Source organism: Uranotaenia lowii, chromosome 1 (assembly GCF_029784155.1).
Source record: "Uranotaenia lowii strain MFRU-FL chromosome 1, ASM2978415v1, whole genome shotgun sequence".
Classification (NCBI taxonomy): Eukaryota; Metazoa; Arthropoda; class Insecta; order Diptera; family Culicidae; genus Uranotaenia; species Uranotaenia lowii.
In genome coordinates, this window is record NC_073691.1 from 62,122,673 (window position 1) to 62,146,363 (window position 23,691).

The 23,691-nt window shown below is 33.7% G+C and overlaps 3 protein-coding genes across 7 annotated transcripts in view; all 3 read right to left on the minus strand.

Moving 5' to 3' along the window:
- Positions 1-31: 31 nt before the first annotated feature.
- Positions 32-23,691, minus strand: part of LOC129740232 (integrin alpha-PS2-like) — a 305,493-nt gene continuing 281,833 nt past the window's right edge. For all 4 annotated transcript variants that reach the window (XM_055731842.1, XM_055731845.1, XM_055731844.1 and 1 more), the window contains exons 7-8: positions 8,042-8,090; positions 32-1,355 (exon numbers count right to left, since the gene is read on the minus strand). In XM_055731842.1, coding sequence (XP_055587817.1) covers positions 1,102-1,355; positions 8,042-8,090 — 303 coding nt within the window. In that variant the 3' untranslated portion in view covers positions 32-1,101. The remainder of the gene's footprint in view (positions 1,356-8,041; positions 8,091-23,691) is intronic.
- On the minus strand, positions 10,805-12,432 carry LOC129740234 (uncharacterized). Of its 2 annotated transcripts, none has more exons than XM_055731847.1 (3): positions 12,085-12,432; positions 11,846-12,023; positions 10,805-11,779 (listed from the first exon to the last, which is right to left on the minus strand). In XM_055731847.1, the coding sequence occupies exon 3, from the start codon at positions 11,453-11,455 to the stop codon at positions 10,985-10,987; it is 471 nt and encodes a 156-aa protein (XP_055587822.1). In that variant the 5' UTR covers positions 11,456-11,779; positions 11,846-12,023; positions 12,085-12,432; the 3' UTR covers positions 10,805-10,984. The 2 variants fall into 2 exon arrangements, with proteins under 2 accessions (XP_055587822.1, XP_055587823.1); XM_055731848.1 differs by having other exon boundaries at positions 10,805-11,588; positions 11,652-12,023.
- LOC129740233 (eukaryotic translation initiation factor 4E-like) lies at positions 14,667-15,280 on the minus strand. The gene has a single exon (XM_055731846.1). It carries the CDS (start codon positions 15,267-15,269, stop codon positions 14,706-14,708), a length of 564 nt encoding a protein of 187 aa, XP_055587821.1. The 5' UTR covers positions 15,270-15,280; the 3' UTR covers positions 14,667-14,705.

Sequence of the window (23,691 nt, forward strand, 5' to 3'; positions counted from 1 at the left end):
GAATATTTTCGGATTGAATGAAGAATATGCAGAAAATAAAAAAATTTTAAGTTTGAAAAGTTTTTGCTGAGAATGGAATGTAGAATTGAGATGAGGAACATTTGGAATACAAGATACTGTGTTTTAGAAAAACAAAAGGCTATAAATAAATGATTCTATTGAAAATAGAGTTGAGAAGGAATGTAGAGATGAGATGAAGTATATGCAGAAAATTAATCAAATTCTATAAAAATAATTAAAATAATAAAATAAAATAAATTTCTATGGTAACGTTTGTTCTTTTGGCAACTCTAGGCAGGACAAACAAAACAAAGTCAGTCATTGATCTATTCTTGTGAGTGACAGACGTGTCTGAATGAATCTCTGAATTGAGATTTATAAGAATCGTAAAATCACGACAGGTAGTTCAAAATGATGATTTGGCAGACTATTAACAATAATTCAGCTAATGATAAGGAATCGTGAACCTTTTTCGGTACAAATCTGTTCGAAAAACAAGCCTTGGGTCTGAGCTTAGACAGAGGGCTCAGAAGAGCAATACTCTAAACTGAGATTCAACCGTAGCAAGTTCGTGTAATAGTCGTATGAGAGCCGAATTTTACGAAACTGATTTTCCTATTCGTCTCAAAATACTGTTACGTTGCTAGAGTTCTTCAGCAGTTACTTGTTTTAATAAACGGTGTTGGTTGATGAGTTCATTGGTTACATTTGACTTAAAATTATAATATAATAATTATAAGCGGAGCTAGGCAGTTTGTTTTTCCTAGGAAAAACTCACTTATATAATGATGTTAGAACAGGAAATGAGCATGGGTTTTATCGCTACTGGATGAGAGTTTTTTTTTTTTTGGTTTAAGCGCACAGAGAGAATCGTAGTTTTATTCCGACAGGAGGTTATTGACATCGTCGATGGAAGCCATGGAGCCGAGAGAAATTCTGTATGGTCGGCATTGGTAGATTTTGGTTGTATGGTTAAGCTCCAAAAATGAAGTTGGTGGTTAAGCCCCATGTTTAAGTTAACTACAGAGTAGAATGAGTTTCACTCGTCGTAATGGCGATTATGCGACTTCCAGAAAGAGCTTTCCTGGAGATGAGTTTTTTTTATGTAGAATGGAAGGATATTTGGATAATGTTTAATCGCATTGATGGAGACAAAACTCTAGTAGCTAGTAGAAAGTAAACATTGTAAACAAAGAACAAAACGGAACAAAAGGTTTCTGGTTGATGGTAGCGATGGCCTTTTGTTCCTTGGTTGTTCTTCGCCTCATTGAATTGGTTACCTCCTTCGCCAAATTGACCATATCGCGGGGGTTTATAGGGGAACACAGCTTCGGTATTAATGGAATACACTTGTCCTGAAATTGATTAACATTCGGGTTGGGGGGGTTCGATCGTTCGTTTGTTCAGATTGGGGGGCAAAGAGCAGGGGCAGGGCAAATTGCACGCGCATTGATGATTCGTATGATGGTTGTTGCGTTGAGAGGGTAGAACACGTGCACGACACACACACAGGGAAACGTGTGAGAACGGGATGGCACAGGGGAATGGAGAAAAAAAAACAGAAAAAAAACGATAATAATACATTCTTTATTTGTAATGAGAGAGATGAGAAATTCTCTTATCATAAATGTTGATGTTTTTGCAGTGCTACTGCTCGTTAAACTTCCATTGAAGTATATTCTTAGGAAAACGTATATTTCAGACGCCTTGCTTGAAAGCATTCGGAGAAAAAAATAGTCTAGTTCTTTTAATGATTTCCGATGGTCATTTGAAATTTATCAGTAGATATAGTTCTATTTCAATATAAAAAGCATTTTAAATCATTCAATGTAATGTCATTCAACTATAAATATGATTAATCCAACTATAAATTTCTGACTGCTGTGTATGGTTGGTTTGAGGGATTCAACAATAAATATTTTCCTGCCTGATTGTATGTATTTGATTATAAATGTAAATAAAAAGGTCATGTTAACTGTGGCATCTCGAACAGCCCATTTACAGGATTTATCTCGAGATTAATTCTTGTCTGACATTATAGATAATTGAGAGCACAGTTATTCTAGCGATTGCTATCGTTGATGTTACGAGCTTGTCTCTCATAATCTTATACATCGCCAGAGGCATATCTAGAATGCCACACTAACCAATGTGCGAAAAGAGTTTTGGGTTAATATTTTCGAGCTCAAATTTTAATTAGGATTTTTTGGGCTCGAATTTTTATTTAAAAAGAAATGCCTCTTAATGCTATTTCAGTATCATTTTTCACCATATGCACACTGGGAATTTCCGAACAAAATGTTTCGTTTTCAACCACAGCGGGAGTGGAAAAATCTTGTAAACCATCATTTTTTATGTAAAAAAATAAGAGGAATCGAATGGTGTAAACCGTTTTATAAGATACAATAACTTAAAATGCTTCATTTTACCCGTTTTTTCTTACGTTTTCATTAATAGTTTTCTAATAGTTACAATCACAATCGGTAGAAAAAAAATCAAATGAACCATATTTGTGTTAGAGAAAATTTATGCTGAATCGATAGGTGTGGATTTTATTTCTTTCTACTTATTTAAATAGCTTATACATATCGTTCTTTTTCACTAAATTTATCATAATTTGTCAAATAAATTATGATAATCAGAATAACAGGTATAATTTTGCCAAACTTTGGCATCGTTGTGCTTTCAAAAATTTAATGAAAAAGGTTGCTTGAACGATACTAAAATTTTGGAACTGTGCCACATTTATTCGGGGAAAATAATATTAAATTCAGGGCATGATAGCAAAATTAAGCATTATTTTAACCATACAAAATCTGCTTGGAAATCGCTTATATTTATGCAACAAAAAAAAAGTGAATATATTTATGGTTCAGCAATGCCGTGCGAACGAAGGGAATTTTTGGGATTTTAACCCTCTCATCCCCTCCATGGAGAATTTTTCTAAGAAAATATTCAGTTCAAGGAATGAATTTACCTTATTCACAAAAAACTACTAAATCCCAAAACGTATCAAACAATTTGTTTAAAAAAACGTATTCGAAAATTGGCGAAATTTAATCCTACACTACTCTAGGCCTAAGACATTTCTTTTTTCATCACTAAAAGACGTTCACAAATTGAATTTTAATTTTAAATTTCGCCTTGCCATTTTACTATTGTTTTGTATTGAAACTTTTGTCTGTAGAATGGAACGTGAACAGAATTAACGAAATAAAGAATAACCTAGTGTTCATTATTTTATTACTAATCATTTTGATTCTAAAAAAAATTCGTTTACGTCATGACAATTTTATGCTGATATGAAATGTTCTTCAAAACCAACCCCCATTTAACTTTTTGTTACTCGTTCTTCCAAATACAAAACTCTACGTTCACAAGGAGCATTGGAAAATTAGATCAAAAAATTCAGTGAGGGAGGTGTTTTGAAATTCAAATTTAGATAAAAATAATAACAAAACCAAAAATACACAATAAATAAGGAAATGGATCATCTTCTTTTTCTTACTGATAATTATCACACGAACTCAAAAAATAATAAATTTTACTGACAAAATAAATCAAAACTTTAAAAACAAATCACAATGAAAGATTAAAATCAGTGATATTATGTAAGTCATTGATAAATTGTTCAAAATAATGTTTCTTATTCTGAACTAGAAATTTGCTTCGAAATTTTTTTTGTGCAGTCCAGTTTTAAAATTTAAAATAAATATTCCTAAAACACAGATTTTGAAATAAAAATTGAACTTCAATATGAATGTCAGATCAGTTAAAAAATTCACCATGATTGATTGTTTGGAAAATGGTAATAATTGTTATTTGGTATTCATCTTAATTCACAGTTCTTGTCTTCATTTTCAACTGAAGGTTTGGTTGAAGAATTCTGCTGACGTGTTTTGAATTTGAATAAAAAAATTAGCGCGATTTGAATTGTGAATTTTTTATGAGGAAAAAAAATGATTTATGGTTTAAGAACACCGAAAATTCAGAATTGAAAAACATAGACAAACTATTCAAAAGTTTTTCTAAAAATTTAATTGTTGGACTTCAAAATTCGGTAAATGTAAAAAAAATACTATAAAATTTGGTAAACTCAATTGAAAATTACAACAAAATATGGAAATTAAAAAGATAAGTTTTTTTTACCATTTAAGAAGGTTTTTTTTTCAATAAAAACGACTTTCGATTGTAAAAGCTTATTTATAGAATTTAAATAATAACTCAAGGGGGCAGCATTTAGGTGCTTATGTTTTAATGATTGATTTGGTAGATTTTAGCATCCTGAGCTCGAATTTTTTGTCAAATTTTGACCATCACATTTAATTTTGGTGATATGGAGAGTAACAATGTGTCAGTTTTAAGTGAAATCAATCATTGATAACAGATTAACTATCGGACCTACGATTAAGAAAAAATCTGATTCTAATTTCAACTATTATACTTTATTCAATTAAGGAATAATAATATGATGAAGATGGAAAGTGATCTAATAAAGTAATTTCAAAAGTTTTAAAAAAATTAGAAAAACATCATTAGGTACAAGTATTTTTGACATTGCAGTAGAAAGCTAAAAAAAAACTTCATTAAATTTTAATTTTACAAATTTGTTGAACCCTGCAAAACTATTAGATTTATGCTTAAAAATATATAAAATTCAATTCGGTTTGAAACTTCTTTAAAAATTCGTTAAATCAGGAAAAGTAAACAAATAACTAAGTAAACTTCGGTAATTTTTTACGCAGAACTCAAAATTGCTTGCATTCTTGAGGAAAGTTGATATATGATTTAAGGGTATTATTTTTAAATGTTTTGAAAGTTTTGTCAAAACTTCCAGAACTTTCTTAAACAACTTTAACCTATTTTCAAAAGTTATTTTAATAACAAAAATTAATAGAAAAATTGCATATTTAGATTCCGGGCACTTAAATCAGTCAAATTTCTAATTCTAATTTGGTTTTTTTTAGAGATGATTTTAACAGTAGCTGTCATCCGTCAAAATTATGTTCTAAATTTCCTTAAACCCCTAAATACCCTGCTTGAGTTGTCTATTAAAATTTTTGAGTATGTTCTTAAAATGGTAGAACGTTTTCATTGAATATAATTCTTTTATTAAAAACAGAACTTTTTTTATCTTCATATTTTGTTTTAATTTTCCAACAAATTTACCAACATTTTTAGTCACTATTGACATTTTTTTTTCATTAGTTTTTCTTTGTTTTTCAATTCTGAACTATTGTGTTCTGAAAACTAAGTCTTCTTGAGAACATAAACATTTTAAATTTATAGGAATGCATCTTTTGTCCTTTCCAGAATGGGCGACGAAAAAAATTCTGAGCTAGAAATTTTTAACAATAAAACCTCCGCATGAAAATTTTTTAACGGTTAACTTTTTTTTTCTAAATCTTTTTTTTTATCGATCATGATTTTTAATTAATCTATGAAAAGCTCTAAAAATGATTCGAAGCAGCAACTTTAAAGCCAAATTCAATGCGCAATGTTGTTTCATAATTAGGGACTTCAAACAGAAATTTTTAAATTAAACAAAATTTATTAATTTCTTCGTTAAGTCAAATTGAGTTCAATCTTCAACTATGATTATTAAAAAAATTCTCTTATATTCAAAATGCATATAAATTTTCCTCAAGGAGAATTCACATTTCAAAACATGATTTTTTTTTACTTTTTTTTTTGTTTTTGCTAATTGAAGATTCAACTGAGAATGAAGAAGAAATATAAATTAAGTTGAATATTAATTAAAAATTTAAAATATTGTTAAAAAATGGAATCATTTGTAAATTCTGAATATCTGAAATTTATAAAGGAATTCAGATAACCTTTCTTTTTAAATATGGTATTATATTCTATGTAGATATTCTATTTGTGTGCACTAATATAAGAATTCAAAGCCTTAAATTTTGGTTTTATTTAAAATTTTAATTCTTATTGGTTTCTGGTGTTTCTAAAATATGGATTTCAAATTTGTAAACAAAACTGCTAAAATTTGTCTTCAAGCAAATATCTAACTCAGGATAACAAATATCTTTTTGAATTATTAATCAATGACTTACCGGAAAAAAACATCGATTCTAAATTTCGATACTGATTAATTTTGAATCTTAAAAATCAATTTATAATTTTTTCGAGTTTGTGTTAAAATTTTGTTTTTTTTTTGTTTTAAAAATCAATTTCCTTGTGCATTTTTACTATTGCTATTATTTCTAGCTTAATTTGGATTTCAAAAAATTCAAAAATGACCCCAAACCGACCCAGGCTACTATATTTTGCTTTCTATTTGGCATTGATAGCTCATTTTGGTTACTGTTTGTTATCGATTCAGGCATCAAAGTCTTCTCGGGAAGTCAAAATTAATAAACGAATTAAAAGCTTAAAGATCTAAAACTCAGAAAAGTTTTCCAGCGATGCTAGAATTTTTTTTTGCTTTCCATATATAATTTTCTTAAAATTGTAGAATTTTTGGGCTTAAATCAATGCTATCTCTCTCTATATGAATTTAAAAATTCAATTTTGCATTCAATCAAGGATAATAGACTGATTCGAAATCAATTTTTTGTAAATAGGTTTGTTTGTCAGTCATTATTGACTTATTTTGCTCGAAAATGATTATCTTCGATTTTTCACACGGCATTCATACAGTTTTTAAAGCAAATGCACTAAAGATTTCGTTTTTTGAGCTTTTCCTTACTAAATACAAATTCTGATAACCTTCTCCATTTTCGATTCTTTCACATGGCCCTGATATAGTTTTCATTACCGGTTCATCATTCGAGCTGATCCAAAACAGAGAGGACTTCAATCTGCCGAAAGCATTATTTTTATGTCTCTGAATAAAAAAAACTGGTTGGATATCCTTCGAATGGAAATCATACAATCAGTTTGAAAAATATAGCTGTATTTAATATATTTATAGTTGGATGTCTATAAGCAATCGTATATTTAAATTCAAATTTCTTATATTTATAGTTGAACACATATTAACAATCCGACCTTTGAAGTTGAATCTATCATAATAATAGTTGATTGCTAAAAGTTATTTAAACAATTAGAGCTGAGTCTATTATTTTTTTAGTTGAACTTTAAAGTTCACCGAAATTCAATCTCCAATACAATCAAATGCAATTAGCATATTGTTGATAAACTATACTTTTTCTCCGTTATGTTCTAGTGGAAACCCACTTTTTAAAATAAGAAGAGATTAAATCACCTAATTTGAAGCTACGGAAATAAGAAAAATTAATTGTTATGGACCTCATTTAATGTTTTTTTTTTTGCAGCGAGTAATTCGTTTTTTTTTTCAAATTTATGGAGTCGATGACTGGGTGATATGAGTGAGGAAATATACTTACCAGGTCGAAACAAGATTGATCTAAACTCAAGAAACTCTTGGGATACAAACTAGGGAAGGGCGAAAGAAAATCTACTCAGAACAAACAGAACAAATTCTACCGATATCACTCCAGAATATTGGTTAATGACATGTTTCGGTCATGGGAAAAGTGGGGGCAATCAAAAAGTCAATCCACGGCAAACTTTTTTTTTCACTATCTACTGGATCTACTCTAGCTATTTGTAATGCGCTACAGCAGCCCCGGCTTAAATAGATATGTTGGTAGTCTACAAACTACACGCAACTCTCGAAAAAATCACTAGGGATGAATGGGAATGTTCAATGGGATTCGAATTCACTTCAAAGAAAGGAGAAAACCGGGATGAAAATTGCTTATGAAAATAATAATACAATCGGGATGAATTGTGTATGAGCGATCTTAGGTTTGAAGGGTTCAGTTTTTTTTCTCCCAAGAGATCTTGGGCTCACGTTAGCTTTCTGCCAATTTAAATCTCAAAGACTTGACAGGACTTTCGTGAGAATTGAACCACCCCCATATCGCCTTAACTTGGTGGTTGATTAGCCACCATTAATAAAAGTATGACATCTGCGGTCATCTTGGTCTCGAAATGGGATGGGTACTTAATAAATGGAACTGACTCTTGTTCGAGGTTGGAAACATGTGTTAATTACCTTGCCAGTAGTAGCTTCCGGGGGCACCCACAAACACGCGATCTCCAGACTGGAAAAAAAGAAGGAGAGAAAAAAAGATTAATATATGTACGTAATATGTTTTAAAAATGTGAACCGAAGTGTGATTAAGAGCTCGAACTCGATGAATGATACGGGGGAGAGCCGTGTAATTGCATAATTGACAGCTACCGAAGCTCTCCTTTCGATAAGAGCTAAATATGACAACAACAGTAGTATGTATATGAGAGGACTTCGGGAGAATGTTGTTGAGTTCACACTTCTGGAAAGTCGTTCCCCTCGATGGATGGATGGATGGCCCCGGACCAGGGTTATCTGGCCAAGACATCACATCACACTTGTCTGTCTGCCGATCGATATGCGTGAAAGAAGAACTTGAGAGTTGAGTTGGTTCTTGCATATTCGAAAAAGTGAATTTCGCCCCGGGGGCGATAATTGGACCTTCTCTTCTCTGGGTACTGAGACTCTACTTGGATGGTCAGCAGCCTTCGGGATTCGTCCCAGGGGAGAAGGGTGATTGTAGCGAGTGTTATTGACATGTAATTTTGTCTCACTCGATCAAGAAATGGACTGGATTTGATAGAGATATATGAAACATGAAGTAATTTGACATGCTTGGAAAGAGGACCTGGATAGATTGTCGAAAACCAATTTCTTTAAAATTCTTATTTCATGATTTTTTTAAATATCATTATTTTGGAACATAAATCGAATCAAATAAAAAAATCTTGACATGTAATATGAATCCTCCAAAAATATTCATCTGTTTTATTTTCAGAATAAGGAAAAAAACTTATGTATGTTAGAGCATCTGCATCCGTGGTCTATCCTTGAATCTAATTTATACAAGGGCCAACGAAATTAGATCCAATCCAGTGAAAACACTGGCAATCCTACTCGTGTTCCATTAACTATTTAATAGTTTAAGAATGCGTCAAATGGGGTCCAAATCTCATCAGTTTTGTGCTAATCTAGGGTTACCATATCCTGCAACGCCAAAAATTGTACGTTGAGAAATATTTGCAAAATTGTAAAGACGAATGCCATTTTTTTAAAACCATGATGTTTTAGGTCATTTTCTGCAAGATATGTGACTTAATTGACAATTGCTCAGTGTTTTAAGTTGGGTTATTTAAAGTTTTCGATTTTATACTGAGGTCACCAAAATCGATAATAAAAACTGCATTTTCAAGAGTTTTTTGAGGCGAATTTTTTCATTCTTCAAAAACATTATTGCTGATTCGATCGCTTTTGATTTGTGCCCTAAGCCTTTAAATAAGTTGTTGTTATGCGTATCGCCTATTATTCAGGAGTTCATTGCATACATCAAGGCGCTAGATTTGAACGAAAAATCCAGATTGAAATTGTGAATTTACTCGTTATTCCTTTCATACGAAGCCATCCTTTGAAATATTTAACAAAACAAGCAAAACTGGAGTGTTGTGCAACGAATGCATCAAAAGATGGATTTTTTGCATTTATTAGAATACTAGCTGACCCGGTGTGCATTGCTACACCTTTCAAAATCAAATGATATTTTCAAAAATTATTCAAATTTTTATTGTTTATTGGCATTTTTTTAAATCAAATTATAACATAATTTATAAGCAACCACTATAAAATGAGAGCTTCAGCTGGAGTTTCGAATTGCAACACAACTTAATAACTTAAACTAATATTCTAAATCCTGCTCTATAAATTTGTGTTAAAGATCTGATAATTTGAAGCTGTCTGGACGGTCTCAAATCAATCGTACGCAAACAATCTAACTTATAAAAAATGGTTGTTTTTTCTTGATATGTTATGGATTTATGCTGAAAAACTGATAAGAGAGCCCCTCCCCTGTCCTTACCCCAACTGAATGGAGGTCGTGATTTTTAATAATTATACCTTTTTTTCGTTCCCAAACTCCTCTTATATCAAATATAGTTCCATTGGTTGATAAGTTTTTAAGCTTTACAACAAAATTTATATGGACTCTCCTCCTTTCTTCCCCCTACTACACTATAAAGCGTCAGGATCTATAACAATCGTAGAAAGATATCTCGTAACCAAGTACCTTTCCATGCCGTATTTGTTTCCATTTGTTGGCTTCGTTAGCATAAATTGAGAACTTATGCTAACATTATTGTATTGGGCTCACCTCCCCCCTCCTATGTACCTACTCACTGAAAGGAGGATGGCGTGTCAGATAATCATAGAATCATACCAAAATGATTTTCCATGTTAAGTTTTGTCCATTTCTCGGATTTTGTAAAAAAAAAGTTAAATGTAAGCCTCCTCTTCCCTGCCTTTATTCCCAATTCTATCATCCTACTGCAAGAAAGGAATTGTTTCACATAAAAAAGTATTTTTCGTACTCAAATATTTTTTGATCCCAAATTTGGTTTCATTTGCTCGATAAATTCTCGAGTAATCCAAAAATTTATACGGAAGCTCCCCTTTCCCTCTTTATATCTTTCCGATGAAAGAAGGTGGGGTTTCAATTTATGATAGAAACATTTCTCATATCCAAATACCCTCAATGGTTCAATTCAGTTATACTGAAAATTGTAAGGGAGACTCCCCCTTTTCATCCACCTCTTTGAAGGAGGGAAGGATACCAAATATTCATAGAAGCATTTCTCATACCCAAATATCGTTCCATGCCAAATTTGGCTCCATTTGCTGTTGTAGTTTTTGAGTTTTGCTGTAAAAATTGTATGAAACTTGTGAGAAGAAAATTGGCTGCAAGAAGAAGAAGAGAGTTGTTTCTTCCTCTTTGCCAGGCTAGCTCAGGTTGTTCTAAGCAAAAGCAATAAATTTAAACATGTCATTACATTTCTCAAACAAATTATTGATGGTCAAGCCATCCTTTTTATTTTGCCCTCAGGCTCATACATTTGATTATTTATGGTGTGTGAAATCAATGGATAAACAGCTGACTTACGTGCATTTCACTGGATGTTCCGGACTCGATTCGTCCCAAGAATGACGATCAATTGGTCGGTCATCATTGACCCAGAAATCGCAGAAACCGCTCGGGTGGCGAACGCAGCAACAATTCGCATTTGGATGTCCTGACAGCATACTTGCGGTTGCGGCAGATTGCCTTCTTCGGTCGACGACGATTCTCTGGCCTGCGTCAAGGCCGAATCGTTCTCCACCGGCAGCCGTCGGCTTCGATTCCGTGCAGCTTTTACCCGGATTGTTTCGGAAAACCACGAACCGTTCCTCTGATACTCTCGACCACTGTCGAGCACTTTTCTGGTGAAATTCTCCTCCGTGCAATCCGGATTCTTCCGGAATCTGTTTCCGGTTCCCTCGAACTCCTCGACCACTGTCGAATCTCCGTCTGGTACCTTGTAGCGATGAATTCCGGCTTCTCCGGAAGTCCTGCGATTCCTTGATGACCATCGACCACTGTCGAACTGCTTTCTGATGCTCTTCGGTTCCCGTTTGTTTCCGCACGCGTACTGTTGTCCGCTCGCACACCGTTGACCAACTCCTGGGAGAAAAAGAGGAAGAAAAGAAGGGGAAAAAGAGAGCCCTGCGGCACCAACAACGTCAGCAATTTAGCACAACATATTTTGTCTGTTGTTTAATTTCTCACCCTTTTGTGAAGGGGCTCTCGGGAACTTTTTCCCTTCCGTTTGCCGGTTCAGTTGCCGGGATTACTTGGCACTTTTTCTTTCCTCCGGGTGCTCGTTTGTTGGTTATTTTCCGTGCTTTCGTCTCCAACTATTGAGTGTGGTAGAGGTGTTTTATTATATTTTGCTCGAGTGCAATTTGGTGTTGTTAACTCACCTCTGCGGGTTCCCAAACTAGCCAAAGTCTTCGTGACCGTCTTCCCAACGGCTTGGGAAACCTTTGCAGGCTGTTTTCGACACGGAGCAGCAGCACGACTTGGCACACAGCCGTTCTCGGTTTTATTTCTACGCTCCTGACACGAGAAGCAAATGCAGCGGAGTTGTTAGGACGAGTTCTGTGGCAAATTTGGCTGTTTACAATCACAATCAATATCACTTAATTTTTTGTTCGCTTACCGTCTCTCTTTTTTGTGCGTTTTCCGTTTTTGGTCGTTTCACGGGCTTTTTGCTTGGCGAAATCGCGACGACGAGGCACACCAAATCAATCCCGCACTTTTTCTTTGCCGAATGACAAGTCCACGGAAGTGTGTGAAGTTGAGCCGGTGCTGGTGTTTTCTTGATGCTTTTTCTTCCTTGCCCAGTTTTCTTGCGGATGACAACAGTACGGTTTCAGTTTTCTTCAGGTCGGTTCACACTTTTTGTATACACGGAGCGAAATCCTTCGAAGTTTTTCTCATTCGGTGACAATTATTTTGTTTGATGACATGTTATTTATCCGAATTGGTTTATTGAAGACAAAATAAACCAAGTATAATCTTATATGTTACAAACTCCCCTCCCTCTTTCATTTCTCCCCGCTGGAAGAAGGAAGGGGTCTCAAACAATCATTCGAACATGTCACGTTCCCAAATACCCGCCCATGCCATATTTGGTTCCATTTGCTTAATTAGTTTTTGAGTTTTGTAAAAAATTATAAAAGAGGCCCCTCCCCCCCTTTGTTTCTGCCTACTGGAAAGAGGGATTGGTCTCAAATAATCATTGAAATATTTTTCTTATCCAAATACCTTCCCGTGCCAAATTTGGTTCCAATATCTTGATTAGTTTTCGAGTTATAGGAATAATTGTAAGGTAGACCCCCTCCCCCCTTCCTATCACCCCACTGAGAGGAGGGAGGGGTACCTTATATTCATAGAAATATTTCTCGTACCCAAATACCACCCCATGCTAATTTTGATACTATTTGCTTGATGGGTGCTCGAGTTATGCAAAAAATTGTCTTTTGTTTGGGAGGCCCCTCCCTCCCTTATTAAGAGAGGGAGGGGTCTTAAACTACAATAGGAACCTTCCCCTGCCTCCAATACCCCAACCTGCCAAGTTTCACGCAAATCGGTTCAGTAGTTTCCGAGTCTATAGGGAACAGACAGAAAGACAGACAGACAGACAGACAGACAGAAATTCATTTTTATATACATAGATAATCTTCATGTTTCGGAAGAAATAAGTTAATTTATTTGAGAAAATTTTATTTTATTCCTTTCATAAAAAAAAGAGTACATTTGGTAAAATTTTACAAAAAGAAGAGTACGCTCATTTTTTGATCGAAAAAGAGTACATGTACTCTTAAAAGAGTACGTATGATATCCCTAGGCTAATACATATACCAGTTCCAAAAAAAGAAGGGTTGAAACTGGTATAATTGACCACAGATACGGTTGCTTTGGTTGGAATTTGAGTCTAAACCGGCTGTTTGGACCACGGATACAGATGCTCTTAGGGTGGCAATGGATATGTGGGGAAAATTTCATGAACGAATATTTAAAACCTACAATACATTTGTTACCTGTGCAAAATTTCAGCTTAATCGGACTTGTTTTAGGGGTGCCTCAAAGCTCTCAATGTTTCGGTTTTTTTTCACCGTCAATAATCGTCAAAGGGGGAACACTAAAGAAAATCCGGGAAATCGAAATTTAAATTTTGATGCCAAATGATTTAGAAATACATAAAGCGTTTAGATCTGGTTTAAGCTACTCCTTACTCAAAAATCGACTCTCTGGGACTTTTTCGGAGAATCGACTTAGTCCTTAAAAGTCGGTTTTTGGGCAATTTTTTTTTAGAACACCAGATCTCGAAAATTCGAGCATTTCTAAGTCATTTGGCGTCAAAATTCAAATTTCTATTTTCTGGATTTCCTTTGGTACCAAACAGGGTACCAAAGGAAATCCGGAAAATCAAAATTTTTGAGGGTAAAAAAACTTAAACTTTGAGCACTTAGAGGCACCCCTAAATCAAGTCTGATTGAGCTGAAATTTAGCACAGGTCAGTTTTTTTAGGGCAAATTTACAGAATGCATATGGTCGGTTTGCGAAATTCCACATAGCCCTTTTGGCTGCCACCCTGTCACCTGTAGGTATATATGCACACTGCCGACCAAAAGTTTGGGATGACCCCTTTCAAAAACACGAAAATTTTGATCGGCCATATCTCAGTCATCTTATGACATATTGCAATTCTTTAGATCTCATTCGAAAGATCGTGAGCAATACCTTTTTTGTAAGTTTTACCAAAAAATGCACTTAAAATTCAAACCTCTTCATCTCAAGGTGGGGTGGACCAAATTTAAAAATTCGAGTGCATTCGAATTTGTTTTATACTTATCAAAACACATTTGTTAAATTTTATGCAAGTAATTTGAAATGTAATTAAAATAAATAAAATAGCTTCTGAAGTTATCGTCTAAATGTTTGGCATCACCTCGCAGTGTAGTGCAACGGCCAAAAGTTTGGGGTCAGTCTTCTAAAACATGCATTTTAATTTCACGCGTTTCTCTGTTATCAAACAACGTATTGTTTATCTGGTAAGCTGATTTGGAAGCTAATGAGTTGAACTTGCTTACGGATATTTAGTTGAATTATTTTTGAAGACTAACTTCATCAAACCTTTAGCTAAACTTTGATCATTTTGTAATAGAAAAAAAAAACTAAGGCTTTCGGTTGCCCATAATAAAAAAAAATGTAAGATTTAGTTTATCGTGTTTTTAATTTTCTGGCAACAAATTTACCCAACCTTCCTCTTACAATTTATGGTTCGAATATGGCAAGAAATCGACTTACAGCTTTCTCCGGCATCGGCGCGTCCCGGTTCATGACAGTGGAGGTCCAAATCGCAATTTTATTCATCTTCGGGCGAACATCCACGACGGCACCGCAAATTTCTTCAGGATTATCGAAAACCTCGCCAATTCGACACCATATCGTATCCAGCCAATATTTGTCCAATTCGTGGTGCTGCTGCCGGGGCACGTTGATCACCCACCGGCCGCCGCGGAAATTCTTCTCGTCTTCCCACATGGGGCGGATGCCCTGCTTGAACAGCGAACAATCGCCCCCGGTCTTCAGGTCCGACGGGCTCTTGATGTGGTTGTATGATTTCCAGAAGTCCTCAACGGCACCGACGGTGGCCACCTCGTTCAGGTTGCCTCCCCACGATTTGTTCTTTTCCGGTTCCTGATACCAGAGCGTCCAATGGAATTGCAGCGGATGCTTGATGCGGCTTTCCGGATCGACGATGCCGTCCTGGTCGGTATGATTTTGCTCGGTGCTCTCCGGTCGTTGCACAATCTCCTCCTTGGTTTTGCCACCCATGATCGCAAATCGGGGACCGGGAAATTTGCTTCGCTGGGGCTTTTCGCGGGAAATCAGCCACACTTCTCTATTTGGCGGAAAACTGCCATGACGTTTTACCACTCATTTGCACGCTTAACGTCGTTTTTTTTTCCCCAAAAATGGGTTTTTTTACCTTACACATTTCTTCCTTGATCCTCAGTTTTGGTTAAAAAACAATACGCTCGTATTGTTTTATGCAACGGGTGGGTTATTGAATCAAACTTGTTGCCTAAATTGCTCTTTCATATCATTGCTCAAACTAATCAAAATTCAAATGTTACAATTTTCTGATAATTTTCACCAAATAGTCCGACTGTTAAAAAAAACATGCAAATTTGTTTCGACCATAACTTAATTGTCTTACAAGTTATTGTAAGACTGTTTAACCGTTATCAATAAAATTATATGAAAACATTGAAAGTGGAAAAGAAATATAGCTTAAAACATAAATATGCGCATTAAGCCGGCCCGGTTTCAGAAATCGGCTATTTTGACTACCGTAAACTTGGCGAACTTTGATCAGCAGGGTAACTTTGATCAACATGAAATTTTTGCTGATAATCATCATTAACTATGTGTAAAGTTTAAATATCTGAAAACTATTTACTACGTTTGAAAGCCTATGAATAGATTTATAAATAAGCTTTATTTGGTATTTATTAAGAGATTTTTTATATTACTTTAAATTTAATTTTAAAATCTAAAAATATCTCGTTTTTTTTAATCCTCACAAACAAACATCTCTCCTGATCAAATTTAAGCATTTAGGAGCAAATGTGTTGTTCCATGTGAAAGTTCAACTTATTTCATGGTTTAGGTTTAGTTTAAGTGTTATTTTTATGATCATTTGATGAAAAATTTTGGATATTGAAACAAATCGGTCATTTTTCATGAAAAATCCCGTATAGTAAAAATGGCTGAAAACAGTGAAAACCCTATTACATGGTTAAGTTTGAAGAAAAAAAGAACATGGGAACAGTGCGAGAACTTAGGGAATTGCATGAAGATAAAATATCATTTGGTTTTGAGGGCAAAAAATATTGAGAAATGTTTATAATTTTTGCCCCTAAATGTATGCAGCTACATGGTCCATCTTTTGAAAATATTTGTTTTTGAAAAAAAAAAACGTTGAAAAATTCAATTGATTCCCAACGCATCTTAGTGATTCACGGGCTTGGGCAAAATTGTTCTTCGATTCTTCAGCAATAAAACGTAGCTTGGAGAGGCTGTAAGATTTTTGATCATGAAAAGAACTTTTCCCATACTTAATTCCAAACCAACAGCCCATTTTAACACAGCCCATTTCAAATACTAGATCCACCAAAATTTGCACAGTTGTTATTGGGCACAAGAGGAACCCAAAACCGTGTGATACACTTTTGTTCCGATTCTGATCAGTCGTACACTCATTTATGATGATCAAAGATACCCCGGTGATCGAAGTAGCCAAAGTTTACGATACTCCAAGTTGAATATTTGACTCGGTCGTACAATGACCTTTTGCCCACATATGCATTGCATTTGATGATTTTTATGAATCCTTCAACCGGATATTTTTTTTCGGAAAATATAAAACTCAAACCGTGATACAGCCTTTGCGTGGATTATTTGTTCTTATTAAAGTGTTGAGAAACAAAAAAAGGTAGTGTTAAAAACAATTTCCGATGCAAAACTGGTTTTTTGCCTCTCCTAAAAAAAGTCTTAAAATCCTATAGGGGAACTGGGCATAAAATGCGCAGTCGGGACAAGATGCGCCACCATCAGTATTTCAGTAAACAAACATTGTTCAACATTTCTGAAAACGCCAGTTTGTTCTATTCACACTTTTATGCGTTTATAAACATTTGTGGACATTCTATGTTTTCCATATTGCGTAAATTTGACGAAAAACGTAAACAAATTTTTGGGAACTTTTCATGCTATTTTTAAACTTTTCTCGTAAGGATTTGCGGCATCTATCAGCAAAACATATACCTGGCATTTGTTCCAATGATGAACATTGGTCTTGACAATCATCATACAATGAAAAATTTCCTTATTCAATAATTTTTTCTGTTATTATAAACGATTTTTAATAAACATGTCTAGGCAGGGCAAAACGAGCCATGTTCGTTTATCTTTAGCATGTCTCATATTTGTTTAAATTTATATGCAGTTTTCATCACAACAAATTTAAGAATCTTTATATGTTGAATTGGAAAACATAGCTTGAATATAAACGGATATGTTTAAAATTCCTAAATTTGATATAGATTTAATTAACTTTTCACAAGAACGTCAGTATATCTGGCAGCACTGCGCGTAGCAATACATTTTTCCATCTGTGAAGTAAAAAAGAAGTGTTATTACCTGGCAAACACTTTCGGAGGCCCTTGAATTAATAAACACTTATTAATCGTTAAACGCCGCGTTTGGGTACACACATATGAGCACTTTGCCCCAAACGAAATGGAAACCATACTTTAGAAGGCCTTTCAAAATTTAACGATTAAGGGGGGAGTAGGGTCTAACGGGTAAAAAAACACCATTTTCACGAATTTTTTTAGAGCTATCGTTCAAACAAATGTATTCAAATTTTTTGCATTATACAAAGCATTGTTAAAAGAACATTTAGTAATTTTTTCGTAGAAAAATATTGAAAAATGAGCCCATGACGGAGCACTTTCGAGGATGTCTTTTAGAAAACAGGATTTGCGGTGGACACTGTATCTCAGCACAGAATCATCTTAAGTCAAAAAATCAGAGCAAAATATTTTTAATAGATGTTTTTCTGGACCCCAACAATTTTATTTAACGTAAAAAAATTTTTTGAAATTTTTGTGGCTGTTTGAAGTAAAAACTACGATTTTTCACGAAAAAATCCGCCATTTTTTATCTGTAAAATCTCCCCAAAGAAAAAAAAATTAAAGAAAATCGTTGGGGTTTGGTATTTTATATGTAGAAAATATGTTCCAAATATGAAAAGAATCGGTGAAGTAGTTTTCAAATGACGATGTCCACTGACTTCAAAAATGTGCTTTCGAGAAAAACGCGTTTGAAGTTTCTGCTTGCAGTATTCTTGCAGTATTCTTGCAGTATATTTGACACAACATTCTTGAAATGTTTTACAATAAGAGAATAAAAAAAATAAAATCGATTTTTTGAAAGTGTTAGACCCTACTCCCCCCTAAAGCCGTATATAATTGGTATAAATGTTCCTGTTTGTATATTTCTGGTGAAGAACAGTGCCCTTTTCAAAACTATTGTCGAATTTACTGGATTGCATTCTTCATTTACGAGAAATGAAAGACGTGGGCGTCTTACCCCCAGTTCCCCTACTGACCTTCTGGTAAACTTATGATCAATTTTTGCATGAAACGGATCAAATTTCTTTATACTACGCTTTATTGGACCTTAACCAAAATACCTGAAATAATTTTGAAATAAGAAATCTATATATCTATATATAAATGAATTTCTGTCTGTCTGTCTGTCTGTCTGTTCCCTATAGACTCGAAAACTACTGAACCGATTTGCGTGAAACTTGGCAGGTGGGGGTATTGGAGGCAGGGGAAGGTTCCTATTGTAGTTTAAGACCCCTCCCTCTCTCATGAAAGGAGGGAGGGGCTTCCCAAACAAAAGACAATTTTTCGCATAACTCGAGATCCAATCAAGCAAATGGTATCAAATTTGGCATGGGGTGGTATTTGGGAATTAGGAATATTTCTATGAATATAAAGTACCCCTCCCTCCTCTCAGTGGGATGATAGGAAGGGGGGGAGGGGGGCCACGTTACATTTTTTTATATAACTCGAAAACTAATCAAGATATCGGAACCAAGTTTGGCATGAGAAGGTATTTGGATACGAAAAATATTTCTATGATTATTTGAGATCCCTCCCTCTTTCCAGTAGGGAGATTTTAAAGGGGGGGGGGGGGACTCTTTTATATATATTTTACATAACTCAAAAACTAATTATGCAAACGGAACCAAACTTGGCATGGGCGGGTATTTGGGAACGTGACATGTTCTAATGATTGTTTGAGACCCTTTCCTTCTTCCAGCGGGGAGAAAGGAAAAAGAGAGGGGAGTTTCATACATTTTTCACTGCACAACTCAAGAACTAAAACATGGAAAAATGGAACAAAATTTGGCATGGAACGATATTTGGGTACGAGAAATGCTTCTGTGAATATTTGGTATCCCTTACTCCTTCAAAGAGGTGGCTGAAAAGGGGGAGGAGAGGTCTCCCTTATAATTTTCAGTATAACTGGAGAGCTGATCGAGCAAATTGAACTATATTTGGCTGTGAGGGTATTTGGATACGGAAAATGTTTCTGTTATAAATTGAAGCCCCAACTTATTTCAATGGAAAGATATAAAGGGGGAAAAAGGGGCTTCCATACATTTTTTTGCATAACTCGAGAGCAAATGAAATAAAATTTGGTAAGTATTTGAGTACAAAAAATGCTTTTATGAATATTAAGTTCTCACCCCTGCATTCAATGGGGAGAACGGAAAGGGGATGGTACTTCCGTTCAAGTTTATTCATAACTCAATAATTTACAACGCAAATAAAACCAAATTTGGCATAAGATGGTATTTCAATACGAGCACTTTTTTTATGTCAAACAATTCCTTTCTTGCAGTGGGATGATAGAATTAGGAATAAAGGAAGGAAAGAGGAAAGCTTACATTTAATTTTTTTTTACAAAATCCGAGAAATGGACAAAACTTAACATGGAAAATCATTTTGGTATGATTCTATAATCTAACACACCATCCTCCTTCAGTGAGTAGGTACATAGGAGGAGGGAGGTGAGCCCAATACAATTTTGTTTGGATAAGTTTTCAATTTATGCTAACGAAGCCAACAAATGGAAACCAATATGGCATGGAAAAGGTACTTGGTTACGAGATATGTTTCTACGATTGTTATAGATCCTTACGCTTTACAGTGTAGAGAGGGGAAAAAAGGAGGAGGTTCCATATAAATTTTGTTGTAAAGCTTAAAAACTTATCAACCAATGGAACCATATTTGATATAAGAGGATTTTTGGGAAAGAAAAAAAATTGGGTATGAATATTTAAGATCACGAACTCCATTCAGCAGGGGGGGGGGGGAAGGTAAGGACAGGAGGGGGGCTCTCTTATCAGTTTTTTAGCATAAATCCAGAACATATCAAGCAAAAACAACCATATTTTATCAGTTGGATTGTTTACGTACAATTAATTTGAGACCCTCCTTTTTAGGGCGAAGCTTAAAGAAACAGATTAAAATTATCAGAGCCTTAACACAAATTTATAGATCAAGATTCAGAATATTAGTTTAAGTTATTTTTGTGTTGCAATCCGAAACTATAGCTGCAGCTCTCATTTTTTAGCAGTTGCTTATGAATTATGATATAATTTGATTTAAAATAATGGCAACAAAACAATAAAAATTTGAATATATTCTGAAAATATCATTCGATTTTGAAAGGTGTAGCAAAGCACACCGGGTCAGCTAGTGATCAATAAAGATTCAAAATTTGGCCATTCTTAAGTTGTTGGGTTAAATAAAAAAATATCATGTCTTAAACATAGAACATTTGAAAGAAAAAGTCAATTTTTCACCTATTACAAATTTTTATAGATTTTCCATTTTCAAGGAAAAATAAGGTAGTGAAGTTTATACTCGTCACAGCGATAGTTGTTTTCCTTAAAACTTCGGCCTGGGCAGTTGAGAAACGTGAGTTTTTCTTATTCGCTCTGATAGCTCAAAATGTCACCCACTAATTGAGCTATCTTTTTTTTCCTCTGAAGAGGCAGTACATTTGTTGAAACATTGAGAATATCAATAGAATGATTGTTCATGGCACATAACACGATATAAATGGATGAAGAAAGTTTAAGAGCTTATTGTTTGCATGTATTAAATATAAGTCAGCGAAAATAATTATTCCCAATTTTCGTCAATTTAGGATCAAAGTATAGGAATTTACTCTACTTAAAGCATTATTCCAACTTAAAGAGCAGTTCCTAAGTTTTTTCATGTTTCCTTGAATAGATCCATCAACTAAACCTTCAGCCAGCACACATCTTTCAAGGACATGATGGCAAGCATCCTACAAATGCAACTAAAGGCATGAGTACTATGTATGTATGCTCTGACCGGAGTTCGATCTTGTGACCATTATTGGTATAGCAAGTTTGAACATTATCCACTGCACAACAGCCGCCGGCAAATTAATAGTGAATTCAAATCACTTAAAAATGTACAACAAAACTTAAAACCAAGTTACCAAATGATTACATTTGTTTGCAATCATATATCACGGTGTATTTCGTAGAAGGACTTAAAGAAAAAAAATACAGTAACGCTAATTTTTGCATGGGCTGAAAGTAGAGCTTTTTCCGGTTCATTTTCACCAAAAATTCAAATATTCTGTCGGTGACCCCCCATACACATTTTTTTTTTTGAAAATTTTTTATTTTATTTCTAAAAAAAGTAAATATATTTTTAGTGTTAAAGAATTTTCAGAGATGCTAATTATCTTCATTTTGACTTTCACTTCTTTTAAATTAAACTGATAACTCAACAATCACATCAAAAACTTTGAGAAATTTTCAATTTTTTTAAACTAGTAACAGTGCTGTTTAAACGTAAAAAAATGCTTAGAAAGTGTCTTCCAATCCTAAAATTTAAATTTTTGCTGGCAAATCCTGTAAGCAGTCTGAGACGCTCAAATTAACTGAAATTATGAATGGTCTAGAATAATATGAATCCATATATGAATCCATTTTTATTCATTGTCTTAAGATTTTCTGATTGTGGCAACTTTGAGGGGAACTTTATTTAAAAAAAAGCCTAATGATTAAGAAAATCAGTTAACACTAGGAAGCGCTTTAATTTTTTTGTGATAACGCTTATCGTGATGCGATCTGGAGTAGAAACGTTTGTCTTAATTTAAGCTTTTAAAAAATCAAGAAAATCAATATTCAAAAGTAAACGATCCGTTAAAGACAATTTTTGATGAGAAATTAGTTTTTATATTTCATTTGATTTAAATGTCTGAAAATTCTATTTGCACTTCAGACTCATTGCAAATGGCTACAGCAGTTCAATCTTGCTAAAATTTTGCATGATACTGTCTTTTGATACAATCATAATTATAAGTTTGAAATTTTCGTAAACCTTTTGATTTTTATCGATTTCTAGACCAATTTTTATAACCCTGCTGTACTCTGTGATGCTTCCATTTTTTTCAAAGAGCATAAATAGGTTAAGCAATTCTAGCTTCAACGGTTTCCAACCCACTACATATATTATTTTAACAATCTCTTGAATTCTTTGTTTAAATTAAATTTGAATTTTACAGTTTTTTTTGAAATAATGTCATTTAATTGGAGAATCTAGTTTAAAACTCTGATAAATTTTAATTTTTTTCCAAAAAAATGCTTTTTCATCTTTTTTTCGATCTTGTATTTACAAAAATCAACAATATTGTTGGCAAAAGTGAATAGCAAATGATCGATAGCAAGCTAGGCTGCAGCACGTAACATTCATTATATTTTGTTTATCCCTTACTTATTTTAGTTATTCTACTGTACGCTGATGTTCTTCTTTATTATTAAAAAGAACCTTAATGAAGCATTAATATTACAGTAATACAATCATAACTTCTACAATTTTATACTAATAATGTCAAAAACTATAATAATCATTGGTTTGGACAAATCATAAAAATCCATTTAAACAAAAAAAAAAAATAAAACACATAAATCTAGTCCAAAACCTTCGATAATATTGAAATTTCTCTTGAAAATTTTTTTTTCATCGTTTTGTTGATATTGAATTCCAAAATATCACCAGTACTTCAATTCTTAAGCAAAAATTATGTACAAATGATTTATAGAAAATTTATTCACCTTCAATATAAGAAAAAAAGATTTAAAATATATGTTATGTAGCGGAAGATAAACGGATTTCAGTGCAAGTACTTGAGCATTTAACTAAATTTTATATTTTAAATTTTATTTAAAACTGGTCTGCTTGGATATGTTTCAATTTGATGTGAGGTAAACAAAACTCAAAATGTCATAAACTATCATCAAAATTTGTATATTTGTTTTCTAAAGTGCATATCCATTTGCATCAGAGCCTGCAAATAATGTGGGAATATTTCAAAGAACAATTTTGAAATAAAGAAAAGATTTTTAATACTTTGTTGAAAACCAATCAAATGGTGTTGGACTGTATTTATTCATGTGTCATTATTTTTTTTTAAACCAGAATTGGTTCTCCAAGATATACACAAATGGATATAAATTCATGTGACATTTGTATAACACCAATTATAACAAGAATATTTCAAATAATAACATTTTGAATAAAATGCTCATATAAAAATCAGTTTTCCAGAAAATCCAAATGATTTA